This window comes from Phodopus roborovskii, unplaced genomic scaffold (assembly GCF_943737965.1).
Source record: "Phodopus roborovskii unplaced genomic scaffold, PHOROB, whole genome shotgun sequence".
NCBI classification, from domain to species: Eukaryota; Metazoa; Chordata; class Mammalia; order Rodentia; family Cricetidae; genus Phodopus; species Phodopus roborovskii.
Window position 1 is genome coordinate 20,688,342 of NW_026126418.1, and position 27,815 is coordinate 20,716,156.

At 48.1% G+C, this 27,815-nt stretch overlaps 1 protein-coding gene across 1 annotated transcript; it reads right to left on the reverse strand.

Moving 5' to 3' along the window:
* Positions 1-2,214: 2,214 nt before the first annotated feature.
* Slc43a1 (solute carrier family 43 member 1) lies at positions 2,215-26,445 on the reverse strand. The gene is given in 16 exon segments (XM_051184348.1): positions 2,215-3,195; positions 4,658-4,781; positions 6,345-6,418; positions 6,656-6,797; positions 8,882-9,035; positions 9,203-9,238; positions 9,319-9,465; positions 10,653-10,831; positions 11,770-11,903; positions 13,348-13,440; positions 15,957-16,033; positions 16,146-16,201; positions 16,303-16,480; positions 24,961-25,127; positions 26,189-26,214; positions 26,216-26,445. Coding segments are annotated over 16 exon segments (1,830 nt in total). The 5' UTR covers positions 26,312-26,445; the 3' UTR covers positions 2,215-3,048.
* Between the last annotated feature and the right edge of the window lie 1,370 nt (positions 26,446-27,815).

Sequence of the window (27,815 nt, forward strand, 5' to 3'; positions counted from 1 at the left end):
ACCTAGGCCCGGGTGCCAGAAGCGTGGTTTTGAGCGCAGTGGTCTGGGGTTCCCCTCCTGGCTTGCCACCCCTTGATTTGGCCACCCGCAAACACGCAGCGCCACCTGCTGGACACACTGAGAACCGCGCGCGCACGCACACGCGGGGCTTCTGTGCATGCCTTCATTAGCGTCTGACTGGTAGAATGCCAGGCAGGTCCCTTGATGGCTTGACGTTGGCAAAATTAGGGTCCTGGGGAGAGAGCACAGGGAGACCCTGGCAGGGACTCTGGGAGTTAGCCAGCCCTACTGACAGGATCGCTCCCATCCTGAGATTTTTCTTGTTCACAAAAGGCCACATAGTCAGGAGTCTGCTTAGAGCAACCATCTGCTGTGTGATTTCCCTCCAGACCTCCCTGCACTTTTGTCATTTGAAGATGGGTGGGTCATCTTCTTTATTTATCCCTCAAGAGAAGTCAGAACAAACACAGGAAACTTGTCCAGAATGCTATCTTCCAGCCCTGACTTTTGGGGGTCCTCCAGGGGGGTAGGGGCCAAGAGGATGGATCAGGACTCAACTGGGGTCACTCCAAAGGTCAGAGGCAGTGGTGTTCATCTGTCAGTCGAGCCCCTGGGAAGCTGAGAAGAGAAGATCGCAAGCTGGAAGCCGGTCCCAGCTACACAGTGAATTCCAGCCTAGCCTAGGCTAAAGTGTGAAACCTTTAAACACACTAACAAGGCACCCCGGCTCTGAGAACTATAAGACTTGTAATCATTCCTGTCTCTGGCTGCAATTGGAGTAGGGTTCCAGAGTCACATTGCTACCTGGCCTTGCCTAATTATTTCCTGCCTACTGCACCACTTGGCTTTGGCCTTAACCTTTCTGGTGTTTTCCTAAACTCCATAGCAGCACACTACTAATCTCTCCAATACACCTGGGGTGAAATGACTCCTGCAGGTTGTCAGCAGGCATTAGTGCCTCTGCAGGTCTATGACTAACTGCTAAGGCTTTCGGTCCCAGGGCACAGACTGGTGAAGGGCTGAAGTGAACAAGGTCCCTCACATCTTCCTGGAATATATCTCATCATTCAAGATGGTGTTTTCTTTATGATCTATTTGCTTTATTTCATGTGAATTGGTGTTTTGCCTGCATATATGACTGTGGGAGGGTGTCAGAATTACAGACAATTGTGGGTGCCAGAAATTGAACCTGGGGTCCTCTGGAAGAGCAGTCAGTGCTCTTAAACCCTGAGCCATCTCTCCAGCCCCAGTGATTTATTTAAACGTGAATAATTTTAAAGCCCCCCTTAATGTTTAAATAAATGTAAATACAGTGTAGCATAAAGTTCAGAATTTGCCCGATGTTTTAAGACAAAATAGGAGGCAGGCCCTTGACATGCCTTGGTGTCAAGAAAGTAGGTCACTCTGGACTCTCTCTCTCTCTCTCTCTCTCTCTCTCTCTCTCTCTCTCTGTGTGTGTGTGTGTGTGTGTGTGTGTGTATGTGTGTGTGTGTGTGTGTGTGTATGTGTATGAGAGAGAGAGACTTTGAAGCTCAGGCTGGCCTGGAATTTACTATGTAGTCCAGGCTAGGTCCAAACTCATAGCAATCCTCCTGTCTCAGTCTTCTAAGAATTGGGAGTACAGGTGGGATCCACCACATTTGGCTTACTATGTTTTTCCTAAGCATTTAGCCTTGATCTCTTGTATGGAGAAACGGCAATATCCAAGATATACCCCCAAAGCCTGGAAGGCCAGGACACAGAACCCCCTTTATGCAGTAACAATGTGGGACTTTGAATGTGAATGGCCCCATATGCTGGTATATTTGACAATTTGGTCCCCAGTTGGTGGAACTGTTTGGGAAGGACTAGGAGGTGTGACCTTGATGGAGGAAGTATGACACTTGGGTGGGCATTGAGGTTTCAAAATTCCACACCATCCCTAGTTATCTCTCTCTCTCTCTGTCTCTCTCTCTCTCTGCCCTTGATCTCTGTCTCAAGACATGAGCTCTCAGCTTCTGCTACAGCATCGTGCCTACCTGCCTACTGCCATCTCCCCTGCCATGGTGGTCAAGGACTCTAGCCTCTGAAATTGTAAGCCCCACAACACTCTTCTTTCTTATAAATTGCCTTGATCAGGATGTCAGCACAACAACAGAAAAGTAACTAAGACAGATGGCGAGCGGTACACAGTTGAGAAGAGGAAGGTGGCCAGACAGACAGGTATGCAAAGCATCCTTCTTAAATAGGTTTTTATTTATTTATAATTTTATGTGCATTGGTGTTTTGCCTGCATTCATGTCTCTGTGAGGGTGTCAGATATCCTGGAACTGGAGTTACAGATAGTTGTGAGCTGTCATGTGGGTGCTGGGAATTGAACTAAGAGCTAATGCTCTTAACTACTCAGCCATCTCTCTAGCCCCCCAATCATCCTTAAGTTCCCAGCCAAGCCTGGTGAGACAGGATGGAAATGTAGAAAGACAATAATCCACTCTCTCCTGTCACAGACACACAGCAGCCAGATTTCCACTTCCCTTTTTATTTCCTCTAAGACCTGTAAGAAACAGCACCAGGGAGGGAACCCGCCCTCCAGCCCCCACACCCAATCACAGACACAGCCAGCACCTCAGCCCCTCCTGCAGGAAAGGTTGCCATATGGATGTGCATTGGATGGACGCATGCACACTTGGCAGCTGGAATCTTAGGATAGTCTGCTCACTGATGCCAAGAGTCTTCAGAAGGCAGCACCACAGAGGCTCCTAGGGCAAGTGTGGAGAAAGGGCAGACCCACACTCTGGGGTTTCCTCCTGTCCAAGAAGATGGCCCAATACTGCTGGAATAGGCACTGTCTTCAGTTAATAGACAGCTTGCTTTGGAGAATATTTTTAAAGTCTGTTTTTTGTTTTGTTTCCCTTTTTGCAAGTCCCTACAAAAATAGAACTCTTAGTATTTATAAATCCACAGCCCCTTGGCTCCATGCACACGACGCGGGTATAAAGCCACTGAGGCATTCCCTCTGTTTTATCAAGCCTTGGTTGCCTGTCCTCCAAGCCCTTTGGCCTCAGAAGTCTATGTAGCCACCTTGGAATCATTGAGCACCTTCTGTGGGTCTGGCAAATTGGTGGCATACTCTCTCAGGAGACGGGATCGGTAGTAGAAGAGGTAGGAAGGTAGTAGAAATCCCAGGAAGGAGAGAATCAGGAGGCCCAGGTTCACCTTCAGAGGATGGAAAGAGAAGCGAAGAAAGTCAAATTAGGACTAGCCAGAAGCATCCTCTTCAGGGACTTGCCTGAGACTCCCAACATGGAGAATAGGGCAGCCATCTGTACTCCAGGTCCAGGACCAGAAGAATTATGGTCAGACCCCGCAGGTACAGTGACTCTCTCACCAGCATCTCAGATGGTCAGCAACCTGCCTAGCAAAGGGGCTGAGGTGAGAACGCTGAAGTCTAGGAAGTGACAGTCAGGCCCCACAGTGCAATACTCTGCAGAGTGGAAGGCTCTATGCCTCTGAAGCCTGGCTCATGCCAGCCAGTAGGATCCCACTAGAGTGTCAAGAAGAGGTGCTTTGGCTTGGTCAAAGGAACCAGAATGGACATTTAGCTAGCCTGGAGCACAGATGATTTGTCACGCCCAGGACTGTGACTTTCTCCCTCGGATCACATTCTACTCCATGACTCATGTGTGACTTTGGAGCAAAGAATCTCATCTGCGTACCTCTTTCACAGGTCTATCATGGCAAAGACTAAGTGAAGGAAAAAAAAAAAGCCAGCATGCTTGGCACAACAACTGCTCAGCAAGCTGGGTGGAGGATAATTTGTCACCATTCTCTCAGAAGGAGGGTCCACGGGTGAGTGCCCCACAAGCAGAAACCAATGTGAGGGAAGTGGGTGAGAGCTCGGCAATAAAGGGCCTTGAGAACAACTGTGGTACCTCATAAGGAAGCTGGGCCCCTGCCACTGAACATCCCAAGCCAGGTGGAGAGGAACCCTGTTTCCAGAGTACTGAGAAAGGATGCTTGCATCAAGTCAAGGTGAATGAGATGAGAGTTACTGACTGCTGCACCAAAGACTATGACCAGGCTCATACACAACTTACCGGGAACCTTATTAAAACAAATATGTCAGTAGAAAAAGCTTTTTCAGCACATGAATGAGGATCATAGTTCAGATCCCCCAAATCCACATAAGTGATGAGTGGGAGTGATGGTCCATCTGTAATGCTAATTCCCTGGAGAAAACTGGTTAACTAGAACATCTACATATTAAGCTCTGAGTTCAGCTATGAGACTTTGTCTCAGTAAATAAGGCACAAAGCAATCAAAGAATACTCCCAGTGTCAATCTTGGGCTTCCACATACATGTATATATACACATCCAAGCCTGAGTATACTTATACGTACTTACCACACACATGATAAAGTTTTCAAAAATAAAATAGAATAAAAGCAGACCCCTGGAAGCAGATCAAGAGAGGCTGATCTAAGGCCAGGAGGCATGCATTTTTAACTCCCTGGAAAGGGTTCTGATGAGCAGACAGCCACACAGAGCCACATTAGGCATCTCCAAGGCACCTCCTGGCTGAGATGCAAAGAGAGGTTCTAGCACATACCAGCAGCCCCTGCCCCTTCCCCAGTACTAGCAAGCATCCCCTGCGCCCCATGTTGAGCCATTTCTCACCCAGAAGGGGTCTCCATGCAGGGGTCCCACCATAGCAATGAAGAGCAGCTGCTGCAGCAGGGCAAACACGGCACTGATGAGGGACTGAAGGCCTGTCAATGTCCCAAAATGATTGGATGGGAACCTATTCAGAGGGGCATCCAAGAGTCAGAGGCAAGATCCCCTCCAGCCCAGCATCCACCCTGCTCCCTTCCCACACATCACTCTATATTGGCCAGGAAGAATGTTCCTTAAGGAGTTCAAGCTCTGCATGTACCCTTTGGTCCCTGCCTTCGGGGTGTATGGCACTTCAGAACCAGCAGGCTGAGTTCAGTCACCTACTATCTTGTGTGGTCATTGTAAGCAGCCCAACCTCTCTGTGTCCCATGTCCTCCACCTAGAGCAGGGATAGGACAAGCCTCCCTGGATTACTCATGTTATTCTTTCCACAAATGTATACTGTGCTTCTCCCATGTGCAGATACTGTTCTAAGTGCTGGAGAAAAGCAATGAACCCAACAGACATCTTATAGCAGTGGTATAAGCAAGAGAAATGCAGAGCATGTTAAATGCTAAGAGCTAAGGAGAAAAGCTAAATAGAAAGTGGAGAACTGCAGGGGGCGGGCACAGGGGCTTGCAAGTGTTGATGAGGTGGCCAGAGGCAGCCATACCAAAAGCACAGAGAGATATGCCCCCTGGAGAAGCTGAGAAGGTAAAACTGTAAACCTTGCAGGTATCTGGAGGAAGAATGTTCCAGAGACAGAGTGCAAAGGCCCTAAGAAAGGGATGTACTTAGAGTTTGTTTGCTCTTGAGGCTAAAGCAGAGTGACAGGGCCACAGGGAAAGGAAAAGTAAAGAGGCCCAAGGCCCAGATCTTTAGGAACTTTGGCCCTAACCCGGAGCAAGAGGAGATGAGACACCACGCATGATAAGAAGAGTGGTGTGTCCTAACTAGTGAGCCAGACCACGTTAAAAGGAGAGTGAGGAGACACACACCTTTAATTCCAGCACTCAGGAGGCAGAGGCAGGAGGGTCTTTGAGTTTGAGGCCAGCCTGGTCCAGGACAACCAGGGTCACACAGAGAAACCCTGTCTCAAAAGCAAAAACAAACAGGAGAGTGGGGGAGGCACCCTGCTAGAGGCAGATTTGCAAAGACCCCTGCTTCAGGTGACAGTGGGTAAGCATGGGACTGGGCAGCCAAGGTTGGGAAACCAGAAGTGGGGCACATGAAAAGCGGAGCCAAAAGGACTGCAGATACCCTGGATATGAGTGTTCAGAGAGAAGACATCAAAAACAACTGCGAGACATTGGCTGGAACAGTGCAGAAGGAGAGGGGCTGCCCTCTGCCAAGACAGCTACAAGGAGGTGTAGCCAAACACCCACCCAGAACCTTCCAGGGAAGGGACACTGTGTGATGTGACCCATGCAGAGAAATCTCTCAGCAGAGCCTTGCAGCTGGAATGAGGAGAGAAGGGAGCCAGGATTGTTCATTGGGGCACTATAAGAAATCTGTACAAGACAGGCATGATGAGGGAGGACTCAACACAGACCCAGGACCAAAGAGTTCTTCAGACCTATTTTCTTTGGGAAAGACATCATGACTTTGGTATCTCTGTGGAGAGGGGGTAGGTTTTCTATAATCACTCTAGCTAAAAATCCCTAACTATTCAGGCAAAGCCCCAGAATGCAACATGGTTCAAGTGACTCACACTGCAGCGTAGAGACCTCCACAGGCCGAGTGGAAGAATCCACGAACTATGGTGTGCAGGACAAAGGCCATCAACTGAAACCCAAGAGAGAGGGAGAGAGCAGTGTCAGAAGGTCAAGGGCATGGACCTTGCTGGGCCATCAATACAGTTCTACTCGACTAAGCCCCCACCTACATAGTCTACTAGGCAGGCCTCCTGCAGAACCCAGGAGTCAGACCTGGGACAGAGGCACGCTTCTGAAGGGTACAGGCACTGGCAGAGCATTCCCATAGGAGAAGGTTTAGAAATGGAGGAGGGAGGAAAGCAGGTACCTGCAGGTGTAGGTTACTGATGAGGCAAGTGATGCCAAAACCCACAAGAAGAATGTTGGTCAGGGTGAAGGCATTGATGGCATTGGTGAGCTTTTGGATCTTTCGGTAGCGTGGTCTTGTGAACTTGGTGGTAGCCCCATTCCTGAAAAGAACAGGCAGTCACTGGCTGCTGCCTGGAACTTGTGGAAGCTCCTTGGTACCAGCCTGGTCCCAACCCCTGCTGATGCACCTGCAGAGTTAGGAAAGCAACAAAGGCAGAAAACCATTTCTCTATCTAGCAAGATGCCTATCAGTGAAGTGCTTGCCTTGCTAACACAAGAATCTGAATTCTAGCCCCTAACCGCCCTGTTTAAGAACAAATCTAGGTACTGCTAAGAATCACAGTGCACACTTTAATCCTGGCACTCAGGAGGCAAGGCAGGCAGAGCTCTGTGATTTCAAGGTCAGCCTGATCTACATAATAAGTGCTAGACTGTATCTAGAAAATAAATCTGGACATAGTGGTAATACCTGTAAACTCAGTGTTGGGCAGATGGAAACAGATGGGTCCCTGGATCTCACATGCCCACCAGTCTAGCCTGCTGGGCAAACTCCAGGTCAATGAGAGGACCTATCTCAAAAATGAAAACCAGCATGGACAGCACCTGAGCAGCAACAGTCAAGGTCAGCCTCTGGCCTCTACACGCATATGCACATTCACGCATGCACATACACCCTCACCTGAAAAAAAGAAAGCCATTTCTCCATAAGTGTGGTTCCCTCCCTAACTAGACAAGAACCAACTTGAGGTGTCAATCTACAGGTCTACCCCCAGAATACAGAATGTCTAGAAGCCCAGGAATTGGCAGGGCAAGTGTCCCAAGCATGTCCTATACACATGAGATCAGGGGATCTTAAATGAGAAGGAAGGTGGAGAAGGAATTCCTCATACCAACTGCCCCACCAGCCTGAACAAGAGCAGGTGCCACTCTGGGCACAGATTGGCATGGCTGCCCAGAAATCTCCCCCTTTTTTTTTTTTTTTTTTTTTTTTTTTTTTTTTTTTTTTTTTTTTTTTTTTGGCATGACCAAGAACTCTGGAGCCAGTTCAGGGAAATCGACAGTAGGCTGGCATGAGCTCAGGCTATGGGCTTACCACATCAAGAACAGAAAGTAAAGAGAGAAGGCTGGAGTCCAGGAAACAAAGGGAAGCCAATGGGTCCATCCTTAGACGCCTTCTCTCCTAGTCTCCCTCTCCCACATTCTCAGAGCAAAAACAAGTCAGGAGTCCTGAGATCCAATTTCAGTCTTCAGCCAGCAAGATGCCTATGATAACCCCGGGCCTTTCTCTACTCTATCAGGCTCACTCTGTGGCCACAGACTATGACAGAAGTGATAGCAGTCACTACTAAGACTGTATTATAGAAGATACAACAGCTTCATCTCTCCCCTCTCTCAGAACTCTTTCTGTCAGGGAGCCATCTGCCATACCAAAAGTAGCCCTGATACAGGCCACCTTGGCAGGCTCTTAGAAGTCCTCCAACCCAGGCAATACTTCAGATGGCACAGCTATTGGAGGATGATAGAACACAGTCTTATGAGAACCCAGGTCAGATCTCTGCAGCCTAGGCATCCCCAGACTCTCTACCCTCAAGCAGCCATGTGAAACAGTCAACACTTGCTGTCTGGAGACAAGGAAATGCATTTCACAGCAACGGAGAGCTGATAAGCCAACCCTCTCTTTTCCTAGCCTTTGTTTTAAAATTGTCTCACTGTGTAGCCAAAGTAGGTAAAGTGCGACTATGTGGCACAGGCTGGCCTCAAACTCATAGGAACCTTCTGATTCAGCCTCCTGTTTGGATGGCAGGCATCAGTCTCCAAGCTCAGGTAAGCTTAGTGTATGCTTTATGACACCGGTTTAGGAGCCTGCTGTATGGTCTCAGCCAGTTATTTAGTGGCACAACCCTGGTCTCAGCTCCTTCATCTGTCAAGGGAGGGCATCACGGGCTCACCTGCTAAAGATGCTGCAGGACACAAAAGATGCAAAGTGCCCAGCATACACCCAGCCCTCAACTATAGGTCTTCTTATGCCAAATAGGCCATGCCTCCTCTCACCTGTTTCTTTATCTGTAAAACAGGGAAGTGCTTTCTGAGACCCCCCCCCCCTTAGCAGAATGAAGTGAGAAGCAAACATGGGAGAAATGAAAACCATCATCCAGGCTCCTGTTAGCACTGCCCTGTGGGTCACCTGGTATCTCCAAAGGAAGCGCTCTCACTCAGGGTGCCCTCAGTTGGGTCATCCACACAGTCCTTGATGCGCCAGTCCATGATGTAGCCAATGAGGGGGCAGGTGAGGAGACATAGCAGCTGCATGACTCCAAAGATGGAAGAGTAGAACTCAACTGGGCAAGAACAGAAGTGGGGTCAGGGCGCCAGCAGCTCAGCGGACACACCACCACCACCACCCACCCCCAGCAGAGGAAGACAATGCTCAGACAGCCTCCCTCTGACCCAGTGAGAATGAGCCCCGCCCAAGGAACGGGCCAGCGCCTTGCCGTTGTCTCCCTACCTGTGTCTTCCACCTTTTGTCTCTGCTCACCCTTCTCTGTGGATCAAGAAGAGACATGGTGAAAGGGATGCTGAGTCAGATGACCCTCCCCCCACAGGGTTTCCAAACAGCCTCACCATGCTCCCGGCCACCAGTCACAAGGAACTCCAGTATCTTGTTCATGGCAGCCATGTAGAACATGACCCGAAGTTGGGTTATGCCCATGGTGAGGAGACTCCACAGGAAAATGGGGGAGAAGAGGCTCTTGCGAAAGGGGACAGATTCTGGGGGCACAGAGGGTGGGAGGTCAAGCCTTCAGGCCTTCTATTTCCTGGCTTACATGGGCCTGGTGGCACTAAGACACTGGCTGTGTGACTCTAGAGAGGGATGCGTCTCTTCAGAGGCAAAAGGTTCAGGTGCACTATCCTCCAAGAGCCTGCCAAGCTCTGTGACAGCCTCCAGAGGACACTGCCAGGTGACCTCTAAATGCTTCCCCTGTTCCTGTGTTAGCAACATCTATGAAGCAGTTGCTGTGAGCCACATACTTAACGAGCTTTATTTTACCAAATCAAAAAAAAAATTTTTTTTTTTTTGTTTTGTTTTGTTTTCGAGACAGGATTTTTCCGTGTAACTTTGTAGACTAGGCTGGCCTCAAACTAAACAGAGATCCACCTGTTTCTGCCTCCCAAGTGCTGGGATTAAAGGTGTGTGCCACCACCACCAGGCCCAAATCAAATTTCATCACAACCTCCCTCCCCTCTTTGAGACAGGCTTTCCCACATTTTACAGGCAAGGAAACTGATGCTCAGGCAGATAAGTGGCTTGCCTGACTGAGCTCACAGGGCTGAAGTAGCAGGGCATCCTGGCTCAGATTCCTACTCTTAACCATCCTCCTATAAGGATGACCAGTGGGGATAATTAATCTTACGGCTGGACCCATTTTGTGCCATATGAAGAGCTTGTTTTGGCCACTGAGTCATCCAGTCCTCATAACTAACCTCCCTGTTGGGTGATGGTATAAGAGATGAGCAAGGCAAGGGTGAGGACCAATGACAATGTCACACAATGGGAAGCAGGACTCAAACTCACACCTTCCCACTCAAAAGCCTGTGCTCTATCCCCAATCACGTACATTTGGAAGTGAAATTTGGGTTGGTGCACCTCCTGCTATGGCCAGCAGGGGGTGTAAGTATGCCAGACATTGGAAGGTGCAGCCTGCAAGCTCTCTGTCTTAGCAAGAAGCAAGTCTTGGAGGTTGATTACAGGAGGATGGTGGGTCAGGAGAGTTCCCCTGTGCTGGAAGCTCCTCCTCCCCTCATCTAGAAGATCCAGCAGGGTACCCCTGAATCTGAATTTCCCAGATCTCAGTGAGCTTTGATTTCCACATCCACAACATCCGCAGAGGGTGTTGTGAAGACCAAGGAGGGATGAGAACGCACCACCTCCCCCAGGCTAGAACCTGACCACTCACTTTCGCGTTGTTTTTCTGAAGTACCAGAGATATCCTGGGATGAAATAAAGGTATCTGCCCCCTCCTCCAGGCTGGGGGCCTTCTGACTCAGCCGCTGGCCCACGATGGTTACATGGGTATAGAAGCGGTCACCTGTGATCTTATGGTCCAAGGCTAACCCAATGAATTTGATCTTCTTCCTGCCAACAGTCAGACCAGAGCATATGAGAACTGTGCAGAGCCAAACTTCAACCTCTAGGCACCATCCCAGCCTGTCCAAGGGTACTGAGCAACCCTTTATCTAGCACTGACACACCTAGTAAGAAGCTTCTGATGCCGCCCGGTCTCTCTTGCCCAGAGCCTGTTTTAGGCACCCCCTAATACACATACCCAGTAAATGAAGGGTAGATGAGTGGTTTTTTGTTTTGTTTTGTTTTGTTTCTCTTGGCCTATTTTCATGGAAGAGGTGGCATAAAAACTTCAAACTCTGGCTCAGCCAGGTCCCGTCCAAACTTCACCTCTTTTCAATGCTAGAACCTTTAGCAAGTCAGTTTGTTATTAGTGGAATTAATAACAGCATCTACCTCATCATAAAGCCACTTGGGAGTAAGTACAGTGTATGATATACAGTAGGTACTCAATAAATGTCAGCTATGTGACTATTGCCTTTATGTGCTAGGCTTTTCAGCACCACCTCCTGCTGTTCATTAACTGAAAATGGGCTGGAAAAAGCTAGCATTCAGGGTGCTACCCACAAAAAGCAGTATGCTAACTTGGCAGCTTGGCAGCTTATTGTTTGGTTCCCATGTGACATTTAACACTATTTTGGTGGGGTGGGGGAGTGGAGTCTCCTACTCTGACCTTTTCCTCCAAAGCCAGAGAAAATATTACCATTAATAATACAGCACATGATAACTACCTAATATGTGCCAGCTCTACTATTTAAAAGAAAAACACCTGCGAGCAGGTAGCTCGGGTGCAAAGACAGATCTGGGAAGTTTGCAAAACTGAATTCCAAATCGAGTTCAAAGGCCAAAGCTGATTCTGTCAATGACATCATCATAGCCCTGGCCTCAACCATCTGCTACAGGGGGAAGGGGGCCACTTCACACTCCAACCTCCTCTCCCAGCCTCTCACGTGTAATCAACTTCCTCAGGGGCAGGAAAGGCTTCTGCGGGCCAGTTGAGAGCACAGTTCAGAAAGATAAGACAGGCCAGGCCAGACCAAGTGAACATGATGACCATGAAGGATACTCCAGCATCGTAGATCAGCTGTTGGGGAAGGATAGGCCATGGAGGAAGCCAGCTTGTTCAGGCCCCACAAAGGCAGACCCCTTGGAGAACTGGAGCCTCTGGGGTCTCTTCCATCCCATTCCTTATACCCAGTTTGCAGGTGGAGAAACCAAAGCCAGAAATTAAGTCAGACCCAGAAAGCCTGGCATTCCATCTCTTCCTTTACCCAGGCTCCACAAAAGGAGTGTGGACAGAGCACTGACGGTGCCTGCCACTCTCTCAGCATGTCGAGGAAATCTCAACTACTACCTTGGAAAGGAATGCCAATTTTTGCCCATGACTCCTTTAAAATGCTCATTATTTTAAACACAAAAAAAATGTTTCATATCATATGCACAGGGAAATTCATGCTCCAGGTTTAGCTGTCACATTTCTTCACAGAGAGGCAAATCCAACCTGAGAAGGCTTATCTCACGGCCCAAGTGCACAGGGTGTACCTGCTGCAGGGAGGTGGGGTAAACCAGCAAATTTCTAACCCCAGAACAAAGAGGTTCTGAAATGACTGGGATCTAGTACAAGCATGGCATGACAGCCTCTCTGATAAGAGAATTGTCTCCAATTATCCTCCCTGACAACCTCCTACTGAGAGCTCCGGTCACTGTGTGGGAGAAACCTTAAGCTTGCCCACTCCAAACTCCTTTAGAGAAAGTAAACAAAAATGCACACAAAACTAACAAAGTAACTCCTCCAGTCAACTCTGAAGAACAGAGGCATGACACATTGGAAAGTGCTTGGATTGCTTGACAGAAGCAGAGTCCTCCAGATGACCCCAAGCTTAAAGCTCAGCCCTCCAGCTCTTCAGGCCCACCAGGCTGGCCTGACCAGGATCTGCTCTGGCATAGACTTGCTTTGTGGCCTTAGATCAAGTTACTCAGCCTCTCCAGCAGAGAGATACAGCCCAAATATCTGGCCTTCTAGCCGTAAAAGCACCATTCTCCCTGCCTACTCCAATTCCCGTGTCAAGGCAAAAAGACAGCCTAGGGGACTAAGGAAATGGTTCAGTAGGTAAAGTTTGGACCTCACACATGGAAAGGCAGAGTGTAGCAGCACACATCTACAGCCCAGTGTGGACTAGGAGTGGAAACACACAGATCCCAGAGGGCTTACTGGCCTGCTAGTCTAGCTGAAACTGTAAGCTCTTTATTCAGTGAGAAACTCTGTCCTAGAAAATAAGACAGCGAGCAAGAGAAGAAAGCCCCATATCAACCTCTGGCTGCCACATGCACAAGCATATGTGAGTCCAACTGTAACACACACACACACACACACACATACACAGAGAGAGAAGAAAAAAGACAACCCAGCCCTACCACATGCACAAGCATAGGTGAGTCCGACTGTAACACACACACACACACACACACACACACACACGCGGTGAAAAAAGAAAAAATACAACCCAGCCCTACCAAAGGTTCCATACCTTGATTCCAGGGAATGTGATGGCAGAAGATGCATAGGAACCAATCATGAGGGCCATGAAAGTGGACCGCAAGTTCCCAAACATGTTGGGCAGCTAAGGGAGAAGAACAACTCCTGTGAGCTGGTGATATGCTAACATCATCCCTAGCTCCCCTGTCTTAGCATGCCATAGAAAATCTCACAGGCTCCAGTCTGGTGTTTCTCAAAGTGAACTCCAGGGATGGCGGCCCCAGGAGACACACAGAAAAGTCCCAAGGGAAGATGCACACTGGGGAGTGCATCCATTCTGACCCCCTCTAATACACTTCCAATGTACTTAGACACCTAAAAGGATTCCAGAAATATCCTTGAAGAAAAATGTTTGTCTCATCCCAGGGTTGCCCAGGGTTTTTGTTCATGGAGCCCCTTTATTCAGTAACACCCCAACAGGTGTTAAGAAACCCTGATCTAGGGACAGGAGAGCTGGCTGAGATTCAATTCTCAGCACCCACACACTTGCTCACATCCATCTATAACTCTAGTTCCAAGGGATCTGATAGCCTCTTCTGGCCTCTGCAGGGCCCCAGGTATGTACTTGATGCACTGACATACATTCAGAAACAGCATACATGTGACACACATAAACTAAAAATTATATATATAAAAAACACTGATGTAGTCCAACTCATGTCTAAAACGAGAAAACTGAAGCTGTGAAGGAAAGGGGTCCTTAAAGACCTCTTCCCTGTTCTGGCTTCATCAAGGCTGTGTCTGTGGATGACCCTGTAACAAAGGGTGACCTGTAATCCTCTCTTGGGGCCCAAATACCACAGCCCACGAGTTCTGCCTAACCAGGATAAATCGTGGAAAGACCAGGAAGGTAAGAGTGATGTCCAAACGGCCCAGAATCCCCACCAGCAAAGAATTAACTGATGGTCATATGTTCTGCTCACTAACCGAGTGCCAGGCACTCAGAAAAAAAAGGGGGGGAGGCTAAGTAAGTCCTCCAATCCTCTGTGTATCTCCCCACTTAATCCCACTGTCTTCCAGGGCTGGGAAATAACATAGCTGGATAGGGAGGGCCTTAGATGACATACAGAAACTATAAGAATAGAGGCTCAGTCAAGTGACTTCAAATAGAAATGGGAAGTATTTAAACAGAGAAGAGATCTATCCTTGAACCCCAAGGGAATACAGTTAAGGGGAGCCCAATTAGACTCTCATTAGAACAGAGGTTCCACTAGTGCCCTCTATCTGCCATGCACGCTGCCAAGGACTCTAGGGACCAGGACTTAGATCCCTATCTCTCAAGGGTCAAAGAGGTTCTGTCTCAGCCTAGCACTGCCCGGAGCTAACCATGGGATCACCCTGGAGGTAGCATATTGGCCGTAGTTAGCGCCTACTGGCGGTCTGAAACAGCAAAAGGTCAGGGGCAGAGCTAACAAGTGGTGGGGCGGGGCGGGGCAGGCGCCAGGCCATATCATTGGCTAGAGATGAGGCGATGACCCGCAGAGGAGCACAGACTGGCTGGCCCTTCAATCCCCTCTACTACCCAGGGCAGGGTCCAGGTCAAGCCTCCTGCTCCAGTCCCAGAAGAGATTTAGAGACCAGAGCCAATTTGCACAGCGGGAAGGGGTTGCTGTGCAGAGGGGTGGATCAGAAGGGATCAGCTTCCTTGAAAGTTGTGAAATGTCCCCAGCTGCAGTTAAAGGCAGCTGCTGGGATAAGAAACTCGGCCAAAACATCCAGTTTGGCCGCATCGGAGATAAACAACCAGAAATGGCCCAACAGGGACTTTCCTTTCCTGCCTCCCACCCTGCTAAACTTTTAACCTGCATACTCACAGACATGCATAACCATATACAATAAAACAAACTCACACGGACAAGTAACAGGTTAAGTCACACGGAAAGGTTAGTTCTGTGGGTCAAAAATAGTTAACTATTGGGAAACTCACTCGGGTACAGCTTCCACTCAAGTCCTTTCACACACTCTCCTCTCTAATGTAACAAATGGTTCACGTGGCTAAGCTGCTCAGGACCACTTCACCCAGTTGACCCTTCTTCCCAGTAGTTATGGCTGCCTACAGGATTTATTAGCTTGCTAGCTTATTGGGTTCTCTCTTCCACCCCTCCCTAGTGCCCATATGGAAGTTTCTGGGAGATGAGGACATAGTCCTGTTTGTACTGTAGGCTCAGTGCAGGAATAGAGCAGGCTCAGTACACATACACACACACACACAAAGTCTCACCCACGCACAGCTCCATGCCTACCATTAGCTCCCACCTGCACAGTTTCACACTCAGGCACTTGTTCTGGGCTACTCATCATCCTCTCTTTCGAGTCTACCGTTATTTTTATTAGGGGTATTAGTATATCTGTGTGTGCCATGTGTGTGGTCCCCTTGAAGGCCAGAAGAGGGTGTCAGTTTCTCTGGTGTTCGAGTTAGAGGCAGGTTGTGAGCTGTAGGACTTGAGGCCTGGTAACCAAACGCCCATCCGCCCATCCTCTGGAAGAAGAGCAAATGCTCTTAACTGCTGAGCCACCTCTCCAGCCCCGGCTTCACTGGCTTCTAACCCCACCCACTCCCAGGTGTCTGGATGCCTGCCAGGACGAGTCCATCATACTCACAGTAAGTGAGGTAAATGTTAGGCAGATGCCAGCAAACCCATTCAAGGACAGTGCCAGGAATATCAATGGAGACAGAACTGGGAAAAGAGAGGGAGGACAAATGAGGTGTTTGTGGAGCCACAGGAGTCCACAGGCAGGAGCTGGGGTCAGAGTCCGCCTTCACCCCACTCCTGAGGGCACAAGGCTCACCTTTAGTGTCTCGAGAGGCCAAGGCCATGAGAGTGCAGGATGCAGCAAAGCAGGCACTGTAAGGACACAGAAAAGTGGGGCATAATTTGTTAGCCTCCTCTTCCCCTACATCATCTTCCTGGCCCTGAATCCCACCCCCCCAATCCAGCCACCTCACCTGCCCACCAAGCGCAGGGGCCGGGGCCCAAAACGATCCATGAGAATCCCCAGAGGCAGTGTGGTTGCACTCAGAAGGAAGGAGCCAATGGTGAAACCCAGGTTGAGCATCTTGTCCTGCTGGTCACAGCTTGGCCACTGGTGCTGTTCATCTTGGGTGGTATTGGTCCTGTTCTCAGCTGAGTAGGGAATGGGAGGGCTCAGCACAAGCAACAGAAACAGGAAAACAGCCTGGCCCAGTGGTCCTGCCTTCCAATTCAGGCCTCTGATCTGAACCAACCAGATGTTCCTGGAGGTAATGTAGAGCCCTATATGCTCTGTCTGGGGTGGGAAAAGAGCCCATGAATGACAGCAGTTAGCATCTGGCCCTGAGAAAAATCACATACATTCTCAACAGGGGGATTTAACTAGCTCAGTTGAGAAAGTGGACATCAAAGTATGTACCAAGCTGTAATAGTCACTGGAGAGCACCAGGGGGAACACCTGGAATCAAGAAGCAAAATCAGTGGCTGGTTGTTTAATGTATGCATCAAGGATGCCCATAAAAAGTAGAAGCCGCCCCAATAAATGACATTCTGACAATAACAGCTAGTACTGTTTAGCATTTAGTATTTATTTAGCATTTAACTATGTTCCAGGCACTGCTCTGAGCAGACCCTGCAAGTCGCAGCAAGCCCCCAAGTGTCCATTAATAAAATATCCCGTGCCCCACATGATGGCACCAAAGTGCTGCCTTCCAGAGCCCTTCAGCTGTGAACTTGGGAGATGGGACAAGGTAAAGCAAAGGGCCTGTAAAGGGGACAGAGGGTGACTTTACAGAGGTGGCTGCCTCCAAATTGTTCCTGAGTAGTGCCGCCAGGGGAAAACAGGGCATTACCTAGGAGATAGGCCAATCAGAGTCTCCATTACCTCAGCCCACCTGACTAGCTATGGAGTCTTGACCAGGGAAACCCCCTCAGTCTGTGGCTCAGGTCCCTGAGGTCTATTAACAAGGGCTAAGAATGAGCAGTCACAGCTGGAGATAGTGAAGAGAGTTCTGCACAGTTCCTGGCCCAGGGGAAAGGGTCGCAGCACATTCCAGAGCTCTCGAAATAGCTGACAGTAGGCTGAGCACAGCCCCACAGGATTGCACCCTAAGAGTGGAAGCTATGCCAAGGCTCATGATAGTAACAAATAGATGATGATTTAAAGAGAGAAGTGTGTTGTTTGTAATGACCCATGGATGGAATTCCAGCCCATAGAAGGCTGACATCGGAGGATTGCCTTGTAGTGAGTTCCAGACCAGCCTAAGCTATGTGTGAGATTCTGCAGAATCACTAACTAAAAAATACAAAAGTGGTGAGTTCTGTGAAGAGAATGGAGGGGTATGATTGTGCCTGGGTACTGGGGAAAAAGGATGGTCCTTCACCCTGACTTCAAATAACTTCAAGCTGCCAAAGGACCTATAGGTAGCACAAGGTAATGAGATTTGTGTATTAGCATAAAAAGAACATAAAGATCGGTCAGATCATAAAAGCAGGCTACCAGAAAAGGAAGTGCCTTGGGCAGTACCAACTACCTTGGGAGGATAGGGAAGGGGCTAAGGCACCTAGAGGAAGCACTTAGGGGTTTAGACCATTCAGCCTTTGAGGTTCACAATAACCCTCTTACTTAGCTATCTTTATGATCACCATCCATGTCTCCACTGGGTTAGTTTGCCCATGTGGGTTTATTCTACACCTGATTACTGGATATTTGCTGTATACCAGCATTGTGTTGGAGCAGTGAGTTTTATGAAAGAAGAAACAGAAGGACAAGTCAGACTAAAGGCCCCAAACAGGTGACCACCACTGATTCTCTTCCTACCCATGTTTTGCTAGACTGCCAGTAACTAGAGGTGAGTGTCACATTAAGTAAAAATCCAGATTTCTAGTTCACTGGAAATTTGGGACCTCAGCTGAACACCGTAGTATGCAACCCGAGTCCCAGCTACTTGGGAGGCTGAGACAAGATTGTCTGAGCCCAGAAGTTCTGGCCAACCTGAGCAACATAGTAAAAAGAGAGGGAAAGCGAGGGAGGAGGGGGGGAAATAAAGCCAGAAAGATGTAGTTGTCACTGGCCTCTTTTGCCAGGACTGTCCTCCTTGAACGGGCTCATGTCTATCTCACAGCTCCCAGACGCTAGCTATCTCGCACCTGCCCTGCTTGCCTCATTTATTATCATCCTCCTGCCCTTATATGGCAGTTGAATTTGTAGCCCCTAAGTTAGACATTGTCCCTGCTTTTATGTCTTTCATAATCAAAGACAAGTTCTCTCCCACCAGCTTGCAGAAAAAGTACTTTACAAGCAAAATCTCACTTCATCTTTACAACAACGCTAAAAAGTTAATACAGTGATATCTACTACAGATGAGGCTCCCAGAATCAAAAGCACTCAGCCAGCTAGCAGCTGACAGTTGCCTCCTATTAAAACTCAAAAGAATTTCCAGAGCCAGTAGAGATTCTCCATACCACCCATCCTAGCTGTCCCACAGCGCAGCTTGGAAACTTTCTCAGGTATATGCTATGCGTACTCTGCTAACAGCCACTCAAGGCCACTAAGTTCTTCTGGTTTAGTCAATCAGCTTCTTGTGAGTTCAGTATGAACTACCTCCTGAAGCCTGTTCGCTCTGAGCAGCTGGTTAAAGAACCTGCAACCAGGAGAGCCATAGCAGAATAAGTTTCTGGCATCCAAATGCCCCATTTCCACAGATGGAGGGGAAAGAGGAGTCACTCAGTGAGTGAGGCTGCTGGGTTGACAATCAAAGGAAAGCAGGCGACCACCACTATACCCCAGTCCTTGTTTGCTTCTTATTAGCTAGGTGACCTAGGCACATCACAGTTGGCTGTCCACACAACATGAACGTTCAAAGTGGGGTTAGGTAGTATATGGGGTGACTTCTGAAATATGGTATTAGTTATTTATGCATTAGTAACATGCATGAATATATGCATTTATTAGGAAAATGTGTGTGTGTGTGTGTATACAGACAACATCAAACCCAATGCTATATCACACTTTAAATAACAATAATGATAGCACACAGAAATGATAAAATTACAAATAAATGATCATTTCTGTGAAACCCTTCATGGGGACCATGGTTAAGCATACACTGTAGTCAAATTCTGGCCTCATTGGCTATGCTGCTGAAATTCTCTAAGGCTTAGTCCCACCTTTGAAATGGGGACAGTGACCTGAAACACCTGGATCTGAAGATGGGCTGAGTATCAAATACACAGAGCAAATTTAAAATGATTCAATTTTCTTTGTCTCCTAATCCATGTTTGCTTCCTCATGACATTTTCCTCATGGTGACATAGTCATACCAACAAAATAGTAAGGACTAAGTTCTAGCTGGTAAAGTCTTGTCTGTCACAGGGCATGTAATGTTGGAGCCAAGTCCTGTGCTCCATCAGAGATAAGAAGTTTAAAGACAGCTGGGCAGTGAGTGGTGTTGCATGCTTTTAATCCCAGCACTCGGGAGGCAGAGGCAGGCAGATCTCAGTAAGTTCTAGACCAGCCTGTTCTACAAAGCTAGTTCCAGGACAGCAGGACCATCCGACAGAGAAACCCTGTCTTGAAAAACAAACAAACAAAAAAAAAAAAAAGTTTAAAGACAGGCCTGATGCTAAATGGAATAAAAGGAGTGGTCTTCTCAGAGTGAGACTCCACTCAACTAGTCCTGCAGCCTGTGAAAGGATTAGTGCCTAAAAAGCATCAAGGAGTCAAAGCTGAGTGCAAATGTAATTTAAGGAGGGGGCCATGTTCTAGCCCTGGCAGGCAACAGAACTTGGCAGCTTCAAGCCCCAGGGTTGAAGCAGGATACCAGTTAAGGGATTCGGGGATCTTTCTCCTTAGTTAAGGAAAGCCATTGAGACCAGGTGTGTGGCAGGAAGAGTCCCTCCATAGAGACCTAGAAAGACCATTTTGTGAAGCTGTGAAAGTAAAGCCTGGTTGCACTGGAGACCCCAAGAAGTTGGAGATGCCAGAGCTATGGGATGTCTGCCAAGGAGAGCTGCTAATAGAGAGTGGAACCAGCCCAAGAGAGAGAAGTGTGATGTAGTCAACAGAGCTGGAAGAAGCAAAGATCTTAAGAGCCCGCCCTTTGATAACAGACATGAAGTTGCAGGATTTGCAGTTTGCCCTACTGGGCAAACTCTTGCCTTGGTCCAGTATTTCCTCACCATGCCCCTGTCCTCCTTTTTGGAATGGTAATATATATTCTGAGCCATTGTATGTTAAAGTATGTAATCTGTTTTTTGATTTTTTTATGGGCTTATAGTTAAGAGATTGCCTTGAGTCAGGAGAGACTTTAATTGCTGAGACTTCTATAGACCATGGAGACTTTTGTAGTCAGACTAAATGCATTTTGCGTTTCGATGTGTCTCAAAGCCAAGGAGTCTGAGGGATGGACTGTGATGGTTTGAAAGAGAATGGTATTTGAAGGTTTGGGTCCCAGTTGGTAGAACTGCTTCAGAAAGATGAGGAGATGGGTCACTTGGGGTGAGCTTTGAGGTTGCAAAAATCCATGCAGTACCCAGTGTGTCTCTCTCTGCCTCCTGCTTGTGGATCAGATGTGAGTGCTCAGCCACTGCTCCAGTGACATGGCTGCCTGCCTGCTGCCATGCTCCCTGCCACGACTGTCATGGAGCCTCCCTCTTAAACTATAAGCAAGCCCCCAGATAAATGCTTTCTTTTATAAGTTACCTTGGTTACAGTGTCTCTTCACAACAATAGGACAGTAACTAAGACAGCTGGACTCTTCTAGAGCAATCCTCAGTTATTGGTGGTTGGGACACACAGGCTATTTCCATGAGGCCTTGTAAGGAAGTTCGATGGTCAGAATGGAACTGAGTCCTCACTCTGTGCCTTCCTCACACACCTCCAGGTATTGAGGATGAAGCCTACAGCCTCACACTTTTTAGGGAAACACTGTGGCCCCCAGCAACAGCCTTTTTTCTCCTCTTTACCCACTGGGTGACCTTAGGTGCATTGCTTAGCATCTCCTCGTGGCAGGTTTCTCTCCCCCAAAATGGGGGTATGACAATACTTATGTCACAGATTTATAATGAAATCTAAAGACCCAACAAATAGTAAATATTTTGTTAGTGTGTCATGAACCGAGAGGGCCCTGACTAAATTTTAAGTAACTGTTCCCATTAGGCCCTACCCCAGAGTATATATTGGGGGGAAAGGTCCCCAAAACAGACAGTGTGGCCAAGGAACCCCAAAGCCTGTACTAATGTCAACCTCAGTAATGAGCTTTGCATTTGCTGAGTTCTTCAACTACTTGCTAAACAGTGTCATTTGAGTCTCATATTGTTCTGTGGCAAGAAAAAAATAACAGTTATCCAGACAAAGACCACTACAGAAAATCACAACTAATCAAAATGCAGAAAACAAATAACCATGAGGTGTCTAGCCCCAACTGATACATCTACCACACAACAATTTCTGTGCCTAAAGTTCAAGGATCATAATGGAAGAGGGAACAGAGTATTTTAAGAGCCAGAAGAAGAGGAGGTTTTCTGTGAGACTGCATCTCCTGGAGATGTCAATGAGGACTCATGATGAATGAGGGACCCATCAGGAAGCAGAAAGAGTGCTTCCTGATCAGACAGTGACCAAGACAGAAGAGGAATCACCACCCCATCCACCAACCTGCAGAGCCCCTTAAACAAGGGGATGGGGAAAGATGTTATGCACTGCTCTCTGAAAGTGCACAAAGTGTTCTGGGGGAAGGACAAGAGTTCACCTAGTTTACCACTAGTGATCATAAACAGCCAGAATCAACCGCACACCCACTTTCAAGCAACTCAAAACATAAGGTCGGTACCTCATAAGATCAAGGATCTAAGTATAAGAGCCAAAACCACAAAACTAAGAAAACACAGGTGCAAATTTTTGTGACCTTAAATTTAGCCAATGGTTTCTTAAACTTGGAGTACCAAAATTAAAAAAAAAAAAAAATAGGCAAATAGGATTTTATCAAAATTCAAAAAGGATACACATTTTAAAAAAAAAGTCTAAGAATAAAGAAAAGAAAACTATATAAAGGTCTTAGTTCTAGAATATAAAGAACTCATGCTTCAATAATGAAAGTACAGAACTAGGAGTATAGCTCAGTGGTAGATTATATATATGCTTAGCACATGAAATGCCCAGGGTCCAATCCATAAATAAACAACCAAATAACACGACTTAGAGATGGAAAATGCGGCTGGATAGATGTTATTCCAGAGAACATGCCAAAAACACATGAAAAACATTCAACCCAAGTGGCCATTAAGGAAATGCAAATTAAAGACAGCAACCATTGCTGAGGATGTGGAGAAACTGGAACCCCTCATACACTGCTGGTGAGAATTTAAAATGTGATAGTCATTTTGAAAAACATTAAAGTTACTTTCACAACCCAGCAAGTCTACTCCAAAATAAACACATACACATGGGAGTATTGTCATTAACAACCCAAAGGGTGTAAATAACCCAGATTTTTCAGCTCAAGACAAAAATGTAATCGTTACACATGATGGAGAGTTAGTCAGCTATTTAAAAAAAAAAAGGCTTATATGCTGAACAAGGATGAACCTAGAAAACATGCAAAATGAAAGGAACCAGACACAAAGACAAGATCCCATTCATAGGAAATGTTCCAAATAAGTATAGCTGTTATTTGCCATAGCCAGCCTATGACAGAAAGCAGACAAATAGTCTGCCTGGAGAGAGAACAAGGGGAGCTGTGCAGCTAATGGGTAGAGGATTGGTAAAGTAAATGCTCTAAAATCTGTGGGGGTGACTATCCAATACCAAGTACACTAGAACCTATTATAGTGTATGTTTTGGTTTGGCTTTTCAAGACATGGTTTCTCTGTGTAGCTTGGCTGTTCTAGAACTCACTATGTAGACCAGGAGGCCTTGAACTCAAGAGAGATCTGTCTACTTCTGCCTCCTAAGTGTTGTGATTAAGGCATGCACCACCACCATCTAGCTTATATTGTATGTTTTAAATGAGGGGTTCATGTACAATCACAGGCCCTTAAAATTTGGGGGGGGGTGGTAGAAATGTAGATATTGGCTGTTGTGATAAATACTGATAAATACTGGGGTGTATAAAAATGTATAAAACATACAAGGTAAATTAATTTTTCAGTAAAGATGACCCTACTACCTCCATGTGAAGAAGGCAGGAAGACACCACTGGATGGGCTAAAGTAGACATCAAGGCCGCCAGGCAACAAAAGAAATGTGCTATCTCCAGGGAAACTCAGAGGAATTTGAGTCTTGTGTGGATGACTCTCTTTTCACTTTGTCCTCTTAACCATCCTGGAATACTCCTCATACCATCTCAGAGCTCTTCCTCAGGGATCTACCCTGACTTCCTAGGCCTGATGCTAACTCCATCATCTCCATTCCCAGCCCTCAGTAACTGGGGCCAAGCACATGGGCAGGATGCCATATTAGGGTGCAACCCATTGCTTCCTTAGAGATAACTTTGGCAGGGGTGGGGCGGCCTCCACGGTATAGCTGGTGCTGCAAATAAGAATAGATAGCAAGACTGCCTCACCTCCACCCTCAAGGAAACGGTTTCCCGTCCTTCCACACTCACAGTATAAGCTACAAGGCAATGGATTGAGCTGAGGAACCAGGTGAAGCCAGAAGAACGTTTACATTTGTCAAGTGTTGTCAAGAGTCTCACAGCCACCCCATGGACATTACTATTGTAAGAACATTACTATTGTTCTTAGGTAATGGATGCTCAATTTGTAGGGAAACTCGTTGCTTAAATGAGGTAGGATCTGGGATTCCTTTCTTGTTTGCTCCTCAACATGAAGGTGGGAAAGGAGACAGAGAAAGACACCAAACTGTACCCCACAGAGCTCCTTCGCTGAGTGCAACACTCCCCTTTCCAGAAAAAAAAAATATCCACCAAGTCCCAGCTACCATATGAAGTCCCTACACACACACACACACACACACACACACACACACACACACACACACAAACGCACACAGATGCAGACAGGAAGGCTTTGGCTGTAGTTACTGTTCTCAAAGAATTTAGGATTCCCACTCCACAAGACCAAATTGATTGACACTGAAAACAGAAACCCTCCACCAATATCGATTCTAGAGGAAATAGGGATGTTAACTTTATGCAAATGGGTGATTTGTAAAACTGAAAGGCCAAGAGTGCAGGTCTTTCATATTCATACTACAGTTTGGGTGGCTCTGCTTGATCTTGTAAGAACTCCCTTGAGTGTTGGTGATGTAGCTTAGTGCTTGCTAGAATGCAAAAGATCCGGGTTTAGAACTTATCCAGGTAGGTACCGCAGCATTTTTAAGAGTCTACATACTACTCTAGACTGGAGGTTGTCAAAGGCAGTCTCAGGACTTGGATGCCCAGCAGGACACTGACATCCAGTGACCACTGAATCAGAGAATCTTAGGGGAGTGAACACATGAAATTTTGAAAGGTCAAGAAGCTACCCGATTCCCTTTTGCCCACTGTTCCAGTCTTGAGCAGCCCTGCTTTGTCTCCACCTGACCACCGGTTCTTGTTTTCCAACTTCCTTCCTCCTCCTTCTACCGTCCCTCGCGGTCCTCAACCCCAACCTCAAACCCTTCTCGGATATACCTGGGCACAGGCTGGAATAGAAGCCTTCCTTCTTGAGCATGATCAGCAAGGAGGCCCAGCCTAGGAGCACCGCCGAGAAGAAGAGGTTCTCCAGCACAGCGGTGCAAGCCATCCACCAGCGCCTGCTGTAAGCCTGTTTCAGCGTGGGGGCCATGGTGGCCGAGATTCTGCAGAGAAACAGAGCACTGAGAGAAGAAGGGCTTCCTAGCGGCCCTTGAGAAGGGTACTCCATCATGATGGCTCCTGAGACCCCTGGAGCCAACCCGAGATGGAGCCCTCATGGAGGTCCCATAGAGCTGAGCTGGCTCCGCGCGGTGCCAGGGACGAACGCGCCACTTGCCCGCGGGACACTATCAGGAACTAGAAAGGTCGGATCTGCGGGAAGCAACTTCCTGGCGCGTTGCCGGGCTCGTCTACACGAGCCAGAGCGCACAGAGCCCACTCCTGGATCCAAACCCCAAGTTCCCAAAGTCAGCAAAGGGCGGACCATGCTCTGGAACCACCGCTGACCCACGGCTCGCCAGCCTCTGGCGCCAGATCGGACTCTCAGACACAGACAGAAGGCGGAAAGGGAAGTCTGGGGCTAACCCGAGACCCTCTATTCCTGCCATGCCTTTCATTCTACTCCTCCTCTTCAGGGCCCGAGTATTAAAACTTCTCCCGCTCGCCGCAACCGGCGCTCGAGTCCCTCCGGTCTCCTGGGCCAATCCCAAAGCTGCCACGTGGAGGGAGACCCTGGGCGGGCCCCGTGGCTCCTCCGCGAACCCCTCACTCAGCCGCGCGCCTGGGAACCCGCCAGCCCCCCAGCCCCGGGGAGAAGGCTCAGGCTCCGGCAGGAAGTCCTGCAGACTTTATAAGGACAGTGACGGAGGATGGGGTGGCTGGCGGGCGGGTGTGTTTACCAGAGGGAACGAAGAAACCGGAGCTCACCACCGCCAACAAGGGAGGCGAGACCCAGGCAAGCGGAGAGGGGACAGACAGGGAAGGGAAAGAAAGGGGAAGGACAAATTAGCCCTTCCTCCAGGGGGTCTTCATCTGTAAAATGGGGCGTTCGAGTCAGTGATCCCCGAGGTCCCTTCTCACTGTGACAACTGTAGCTCTAAACAGAATGGACTAAAAGAATGGAGGGGTCGAGAGAGGGAAAATGTGCCCAAGGTATCAGATAACGGACGCGTCGAAGGAACCTGCAAGAGTGGCTGGGTAAATTTGAACGGCGCCAGCTTCTCACCTGTCCCCGGCAAACTTGCCTCCCGCCAGCCGCCGCCGTTGACACCCGGGGTAACACAGAGCCTCCGCGGTGCTCCCACTCTCCGGATCGCCGGAGACCCAGGATCCCAATCCCAAGTCGCATCCACGAGAGGGTCTTCCGGGAGTACCAGACCCAGGGGGCCTCGGAGCCCGCCGGTCTCACCTCGTCTGCGCCCTCGAAAGAAGCGTTGGACCTGGGAACCGTCCAGGCGCCACAGATCTCTGAAGCAGGGAAGCCGGCGCATGAACTACGCGATCTGTCGAATTGATAGTTGTATTTACAGGCGTTCAGAGCAGCGCTCCAAGGAGGGGGCGGGGGTTCCCTTCCCTTCCCCTCCCCTTAGGTCGAGTTTCACTCACACGTGACTCGCCTCTTGGTCCCCAGATACTCTTCTTACCCAGTATGCCCCAGGCGCCTAAATTTCCACTCTGGACCCCCACCTTCTCTGTTGACCCCCTTGAACTAACGTTTGACAACATTCTCTGCATCTCTGTTCAAAACAACCAAAGATTTGGCTGGGGTTAGGCTGGATGCTGGAAAGGCTTGGATGGGGTTGAACTGCGAAATCAAAACTCTTTTGGAGTTTATATGCTCCAGTTATATAGGAGAATGAATTTTGAAAACTTGACTAACCTGGGTTACTTTGGGCAACTTAACCTCTCAGAGCTTGGTTTTCCTTCTCTATAAGTTTTGGTAGCAGTAGAATTTGCCTGCCTGTCAAGAGGAGTTGGAATTAGGATGCAGTTGTAATGCTGGGTACACTTGATGTGGTGAGCGTAGTAAATATTAATTGTTGAGGCTATTGTCGTTATTTCACAAGACTCAATCAATGATCAGCAGCTTCCCGTTGCTAAACGATTGATTTTGGTAAATCGTTCACCCCCCACCTGGCCTCAAGTTCCTCACCTATAACACAGGGAAGGTATTCAGTACTTATCTGGACAATGATTAAGGAAAGACTTATGCTGAAGGAAAATACGGATGTAGGTTAATTCAGTGCATTAGGAGTGAAAACAAGAGTGGTTAGGTGGTGGTGGCACACACCTTTAATCCCTCGCACTTGGGAGGTAGAAGCAGGTGAGTCTCTTGAATTCCAAGTGCCAATTTCAGGCAGCCAAAGCTGCACAGAGAAACCCTGTCTGGGGGTGGGGGTCAAAGTGTGGGGCTGGGGATGTGGCTCAGTTGACAAAGTGCTTGCTTAGTATGCCTGAGCCTTGAGGTTCCTTCCAAAACACAACATAAACCAGGTGCACGTCTATAATCCTAGCAAAGGAAAAGTAGAGGCAAGGGATCAGAAGTTCAAGGTCATCTTCAAACTCAAGTTAGAAGCCAGCCTGGGTTACATGAAACCCTGTCTCAAAATAAAAACAAGAGTGCTGCAGATGCCATTCACAGAGCTCTGAAGGAGCATGAACAAGTTCAGAGAGTTCCACAAAGGTGGGTGACAGGGAGTCTCTGAAACCCTGAGCCATAGCACCAATAAAGGAGATAACATTGCCAAGTGACTATGCAATAATGGGCATTTTCCAAAACAAAAGTGTTCAGCTCATCGCAGTGTGCTTCCAACCTCACAAGTTTTCACACAGAGTAGATGAGGTTTGCAGCT